The sequence below is a fragment of the Panicum virgatum genome, chromosome 5N, assembly GCF_016808335.1.
Source record: "Panicum virgatum strain AP13 chromosome 5N, P.virgatum_v5, whole genome shotgun sequence".
In the NCBI taxonomy this organism is placed as follows: Eukaryota; Viridiplantae; Streptophyta; class Magnoliopsida; order Poales; family Poaceae; genus Panicum; species Panicum virgatum.
Window position 1 is genome coordinate 9,616,544 of NC_053149.1, and position 7,362 is coordinate 9,623,905.

The window sequence follows — 7,362 nt, forward strand, 5'->3', positions numbered from 1 at the left end:
TCACCGGCGGGGGCGCCGGCCCGTGGCGGCGTGGCCCGGCGGCTGCGGATCCGGCATGGCGCCTGCCGGATCCGGTGACTGCGCGGCCGCGGGGTGCGCGTGGAGCCGCGGGGGCTCTCGGCCGGTGGCGGAGGTGAGCTTGCTCGCCAGCGGCGTGGCGTCCCTCTGCGACGGCTGCGGTGGCTGGCCACGGATCCGGCGTTGCCTCGGCCGGATCCGGTGGCCGCGCGATGGGTGCGCGTGGGTGTGCGTGGTGGGCGGGGGCCGGCGCTGGGATGCGGCGACGGTGGCAGCGGCCGGCACGGACGGCACCGCGGCGCCGGTTGTCGGCGCATGTCGGCGGCGGTTGCGGTGGTCGGTGTGTTTGGGCGCAGGGGGTGCTGGTCGTGGCTTCGGGCCGTGGCTGGCCATGGTCGGTCATGGCTGGCTGGGGCCGGCGCTCGGGCGACGGGATTTGCGGTGAGGCGGAGGTGGCTGGTCCTCCCCTTCACCTCCTCGACGGTGATGCTGGTCCGGCGCCGCCATGGTGTGGTGGTGGCTGGTCCTTCCCTTCACCATTGGCGTCGTGCCCTCATTGGAGGCGCTGCATCTGGAGTCCCGCCTTGGCTAGGTTGTGGTGGTGGTTGGTTGGTGGTGTTGCCTGCGCGCAGCGGCAGAGGAGGTACGCATGGTCCGTGTTGGCAGGGATGTGCAGAGGACCCTTGGGTGCTGAAGGTCTTGAGCTGCCTGTTGACGACCACAAAATCACATTCTAGCCGTCAACTTCACGAAATAACATGAGCTTTACACTATGTTCTATTTATATTTTATTTATTTCTAACGAGTTCCACAAGTTTTTGGATGAGTTTTGATTTCAAGAATAGGTGTACCAAAAATCGACAGAAATGAGCAAAATCCCATGCCGGGCGACCTCTCCTAGGCCGGCCGGCCGGCCTGGCACCTCCAAAGACATGGCCCCGGCTTCGAACCAGAGGCAATGTAACACAATCATAATGCCCTGAGTCGAGGATTAGGCCTTGGTTTGATTGGATGAATCGGAAGGCTTGCACAAAGGACAAAAGGGCCACAACTCAGTACCAACTAAGGTTCAGGGCCGTGATCCATCACCGAGGCAAGTCCAGAATGCAGAGGATACGTCGGCGCAATGGAGGGCCGACTTGGGCCAGAGGGAGGCCGGCCTCCCCTTGGCCGCCCGGCCTACAACCTCAAGCATTCGGGCAACGCAACGACTACCGACCTTCTGAAGCAATCCATATCGTCCGTGCAAAGGCGGTGGCCAGATGGCCGAAATCCCGGGCCGGTCGGCCTAGGGGAGGCTGGCCGGCCCCACTCTGCAGCGTCTTGCATCCTGGCTTCGCGTGGAAGACAAGCACACCGACCTTACCTGCTTGCAACTGACGCTACGGGGAATAACTGCCAGATACCGACCTTGGAAGGGCTATAAATATAAGCACCATCCATCACTTCAACACACACCATTGGAGCTCTTCTCTCTTCACATGTACTTTCTAGAGTAGGTTAGTAGCTTGGAAGTTAGAGTCGAGTCGAGCTTGCTCGGGATTCCGGAGTCGTCGGAAGTCTGGTATAGCTCTTGTATCTTTCTTTTGATATTATCAATATAAGTTATCTTCTTTACTTTTCTGAGTCAGCTTTACTTTCCGCTGTCTTTTATTTACTCGAGTCTGAGTGTTCAGCTTGAGCGCGGAAGTTTTTCTTTAGCTTAGACTAAGTTATCTTTCTTAATGATCGGGATCTTATCTTACTGTTGACGGTCACTAACGACCCATTTTGACCGTCAACTATCGTATAAAAGTTGAGCATCAGAAGGAATAAATTTTAGCATAGGATGTTTATTTGACGAATTCCATTGATGCTGGTCTGAGAATGTGTACAGGTGAATTTGGGCTTAAATTGCATGTGACAAGCATATTATCCAATGCATAAATTCCTGGGCCAAGCACAAGTAAGGCCAAAGGCCAAAAGGGCCCACTTGGCAGCTGCACATGAGAGAGACGCAGCCCATACGAAAGGAGACATGTCATCGATCCAAGGCAAAACCTTCTCGACGAATCAGACGCATTCACGAGGATCTACGGGCCCACCAGAGCTACCAAACCGACTCAAGACAAGCCATGACCCACATACATAACATGAGGACCCATCCAGCAGCCTTCAGACCAAGAACCGGGCCGAACGGGCTCAGCCCAAGGTCGCCCGACCTCTAGGTCGCCCGACCTAGTGGCGACGGCCCACGGGCCCCACCGCCTCTCAGACGACACGTGGCGAGGTGTGGTTGATCCCCAAAGGCGGTTTGGCTCGTTTCCCGGGCAAGAGGCTGGTGGCTCCCTCCTATAAATATAAGGGGAGGGGGTGAGAATGAACACACACCACACACCACACCATTCACTCTTCTCTTGAGTTCTCACTTGGGTGAGAGTTGTCTTAGGGAGTTTAGGAGTAGAGATACTCAGGAGGTGCGCCGGTAACGGCGCTCTTCTCCAAATTGTACCTCTACGAGAGTGAGGGAGATAGTCGGAGGATGTGCCAGGCTTGTCGGCGCTCTTCTCCGCTTGTACCTCGACGGATGCTTATTCGGTTGTAAGTGTTCGAGACTTTCTTTGTTTGTTTATTTAGAATTAGAGTTTAGATCGCAAGTTATCATCTCTGCCTTATATTAGTTGATGTGTATGCTAGCGAGTAGCATTTGACTCTAGAGTGGGTTCTGGATACAAAAGGATAACCCTGATCGCCTCTAGAGTTAGTAGGGAAAGGCGTAAACGTGGTGTCTGATAGTCCCACAGTTTGTAGAGATAGCCGGCAGGTGGTGACAGCCTTGTTCAAGCCTTTTAGTAATCCTCCACATTCGGATATTGGATAGAGCACATATTGGAGCTATCGGCTTGTATAAGCCGGTCAATACCTTTAGCTCGAAGTATAACGGCGACGTGATCTCTTCTTCTAAACATAGATTCTAGATCTTAGAAAGTCCTCCCTTTTTTATCCTCCTACACCAATGTGTGTGTCCTTGGACTATCTGAACCCGTAGGTAGTGTACTCACATTCTCCTGTGGATACAATACCCTGGAATACTCTTGGGTGAAAGCTACAGCGGTATCCGTGCGCTTGCGGATTTTATTCGTGACGTTACAAAATACCAACACTTATGAGTTTTCTCGCCCGGACTAGAGTATCTCAAGTTAGTGCTCTAGGTTGAGGGGGATTTCTCTCGAAGGCCTCGAGAGAAATCCTAACACCGAGTGCAGACGTAGTGTCTGACCTAAGTGTTAGCTAGAAAATGTGTTCCACCCCACGGAACCGTTGTGGTAGTCGGTACGTGGTGACAGCCCTATCCGTCCTTGGTAGTCCACCACGTTCGGGTGTTTTAATAGCAGTAGTGCAGGTTGCCGTTGGACTCCCCTTTCATCCCTTTCTGAAGTCCTTCCTCTTCCAGCCGCCGAAGTAAGCTCTGCTTTCCCGAGAACTAGTTAGGTGTTTAGTCTGATCTAGAGAGGCTACCTCGATAGCTCAGAAGTGTATCAGGAGTCTTATCTCACTCATTGTCCTCCCAGTTGATACCTCTCTAAGGAATTGAATCTCCGTGTGTCACTCGGTCATTGCATGGCCATTTATCTTATTTACCTATCTGGCATACCCCCGTCTAATTAGCCGGACGATTAAGCTAGTACGGTTATCAATCGATTTAAGATACTCTTTACCACAGTGCTTCCCTGAGGAAAAATACGATACCCTGGAATACTCCAAGGTGAAGTGCTACAATGGTGATTCTGTGCATTTGCAGAATATCTATTCTATCAGGCATAAGAAATGCCAACAAGCATTTCTGGCGCCGTTGCCGGGGAAGCAATTGGCTAAAGATATCGTAGATAGTTTGATAAACTCTACTAGTTTGTCGCCGCTAACCCTAGCGGGCTTACCATTGCTCTCTCTATCTTTTGATTGATGCAGAGCAGTGCATGACCGGTTTCGACCTACCAAGTAACTTCCACCCAAATCTAGAAAGAATTGGGAGAAACGTGAGACGCCGCATCGTCCCACCTCAGAAGAGACTTACTTGGCCCTTCAGTTCACCCTCCACTTCAGCATTTTCATCCATGGCTCAGAAGACTCTCCATCAGTTTTTTGCCCCGTCCAGTAGCCACATTCCTACTAGATTGAACGTCAACCAAGCAAGCAATGACGGATTTGAGCTGAAGACTGGACTCGTGAACATGGTCCAAGCAAGCCCGTTCCAAGGAAAGGCATCCGAGGATGCCAATGCCCATCTCCAGAACTTCCTGGAGGTGAGTAACACCATCAACCCCAGAGTAATTGCTATGGATGACGTCCGTCTTCGTCTGTTCCGTTCTCACTGCTCGGGAAGGCCAAGACGTGGTTCTATTCCAACAAAGAAGATTTCGCTACATGGTAAGTTTGTTCGAATGCATTCCTAGAAAAGTACTTTCCAGTGGGCAAGACCAATGCCCTCCGGAACAGGATTACCGAAATTCAGCAATTACCGGATGAGAGCATCCTGGAAGTCTGGGAGTGTCTCCAGGAATACATCCAAGCATGCCCACACCACGGCATAGAAGAGTGGCTGATCATTCAGAACTTCTTCCATGGCCTGAATCAGCAAGCCCAGGACCACGTTGACGCAGCAGCGTGTGGTTCCTTCCTTTCTCTCGATGTTGCGGGAGCAAAGGCGCTGATTGACAAGATAGCTTCCAACCAAAGTTGGAAAGGAGAAAGGCAGCCAGCCCGTCCCAGGGGCGTGCATCAGATCGACACGGTCGATATGTTAGCTGCCAAATTGGAACTTCTGATGAAGAAGCTGGAATCTCTGCACCAGGAGGTTAATCGGATTTCGGAGTCTCGTATGACATGTGAAACATGTGGCGAGACTAGGCACTCAGGCACTTCGTGCCCATTAACTCAAGAGGACGCGAACTTCGTTGGGAGCAACAATAATCCCAACTCAGGATTTCATCCTCAGCAGGGTTGGAACTCCAAGCCCAACCTCCCCTTCGGTCAACAACAAGGTATGAACTTCAATAACATTTTTCAGCCCACATTAAAAGACCTAGTGTACGGCCAAAAGAAAATCAATGATAATATTAGTAAGAAATTCCTTGCTAATGACAAGATCCTGGAATCTATGGCTGCACAACTAGAGGGATTTAATTCTGTTATAAAGAACCAACTGAGCTTTAATAAGATGATAGAAACTCAAGTAGCTCAGCTTGCATCATCTTATCCTAACGTTAACACAGGAAAACTACCCAGGCAACCGGAAGTACCCCCGAAGGAAAATGTTAGTGCGGTGACCACGCGTGGTGGTAAGACCATGCAAGAGCCACCTTTCGCACAGGATGCAGGGAAGCAGCGGAAGACCGTAACCGCTAGCCATACCGAAGTTGAAGACGAAGCGTAGGAGGAGGCTGTCGAATCCAACACTTCTGCTACCCAGGAAGACCCCGTGGAACCCCCTAGAACTTCACGGGACTATCACGACACAACTGCCTTACCGTTTCCGGAACAGATAAGGAAGCCAGTGGCCGACGAACATTTCAGCAAATTCATCGAGGTAATCAAGAAGCTATATGTGAATATACCGTTTCTTGACTCTATGCAGGTACCCACATATGCCAAGTATATCAAGGATATTCTTGGAAACAAGCGGACGCTACCTACCACTGAGGTCGTGCAGTTAACCGAAGAGTGTAGCGCAGCTATACTCGATCCTCTCCTGGTGAAGAAGAAAGACCCAGGCCGCCCCACCATTACCTGTTCGATCGGGGCTCAACACTTTTCAAATGCCATCTGCGATTTGGGAGCAAGCGTCAGTGTCATGCCGAAGGTAGTTTATGCAGGGCCGGTCCCGAGGAATTAGGGGCCAGGGCGAAAGTAAAACATCGAGCCCCTTCAATAGTAGTAATAATATCGATAAATATTCCATGTGCATATAAAATTATAAGATACAATGGTATTAAATATCTTTTTACTTTTGCTTGAAAGTTTCTTTTATCGTTTCTTGATACGCAGTCGTTGATGATTATGATTATACTGAGAATTTGGTAAAATTATCAGTAATTGAAAGCTAGCTAGCACACAGTTGTAAATGTTAGGTCATTTTACATAAATGTTATGCATTACCAGGAAGGACTCTCCAAAGCCAAATATCATCTATCCATGTCCAAACTCCAATCAATCGATTACTCCCTCCTTTCCAAATTTTAAGTCGTTTTGGCAAATCTAGATACATAGATTTTGATATGCACATTGATAAACACTATATCTAAAAGCATGATAAAAATTATATATTTAGAATTCTAGATTTGCCAAAATGATCTACAATTTGGAACTGGGGGAGTATTATATCTATTTGAACGAAGACACCATAATTTGGAACTCAGGTAGTATTATATATCTATTTGAACGAAGACACCATACTGATCTGTTGTTTGTCGTCAAATAAAGATAAAATATTAATTTATCTAATTGTCTAGATCCGTGAGGATCATGGGCTTAAAGATAAAAATTAAAGATGAAAAATCGATGCATCTTATGCGGTTGCTGCCTTGATTACTACTGGCTTGCTTTGCTAGCTTGCCTGCGGCCACTGGTATGTTCTGCGATTGAATTGGCAGTGGGAAGACTGACACAGTGTTTCAGCCTCACAGGCATAGATGCGCTGTGCCAGCATGCAGCATCATTTCTTTTTTCGTCATGCATCATCAGTATGTGCATCATCATTTCTACTGTCGTGTACTGCTACTGCAACAAATTGGGGGCCCAAGGTTTCAGGGGCCCAGGGCGCCCGCCCCTCTTGCCCGCCCCCCAGGACCAGGGCTTTTACGACAAACTTAACCATCATGTATTTGCCTCTACTACCATGTGTTTGCAGCTAGCGGACCAAACGGTCCGCTATCCCGCTGGAATAGCAGAGAACATCCCGGTGAAAATCCGGAATTTCTTTATTCCCGTCGACTTCGTCGTACTCGACATGGAAGTCGACACCAAGACGCCGCTCATCCTAGGCAGGCCGTTCTTGAGCACAACAAACGCTCATATTGATGTCGGGGCTGGAGAGATTCAGCTCAACATTAATGGTCAGCAGGAGAAGTTCGCCTTCAAACCGAAGGTCGAACAATGCTCACAAGTCAAGGAGATCCATCGGAAGAAGAAACCCGAGAAAGAGACAAAGAAACCATCGCTTCCAAACATTGAAGCCCTCATTAAGTTCGTGGAAAGTCTGCAGATTCAGGAGGATATACAAATTCAAGAGGAAGCGAAGCAAATCAAGCTTCACAATCAAAGGAACACCAAACGACGGATCCAGCGTAAGAAGTTTCTGGAATCACA

The 7,362-nt window shown here is 49.4% G+C and overlaps 1 protein-coding gene and 1 non-coding gene across 2 annotated transcripts; both read right to left on the reverse strand.

The window, feature by feature from the left end:
- On the reverse strand, positions 1 to 411 carry LOC120674524 (extensin-like). Its single transcript, XM_039955692.1, has one exon. The coding sequence runs from the start codon at positions 409 to 411 to the stop codon at positions 1 to 3; it is 411 nt and encodes a 136-aa protein (XP_039811626.1).
- A 4,069-nt stretch (positions 412 to 4,480) lies between these two features.
- On the reverse strand, positions 4,481 to 4,587 carry LOC120677045. The gene has a single exon (XR_005676109.1). It is a non-coding gene; the product is annotated as a small nucleolar RNA R71 (small nucleolar RNA).
- Between the last annotated feature and the right edge of the window lie 2,775 nt (positions 4,588 to 7,362).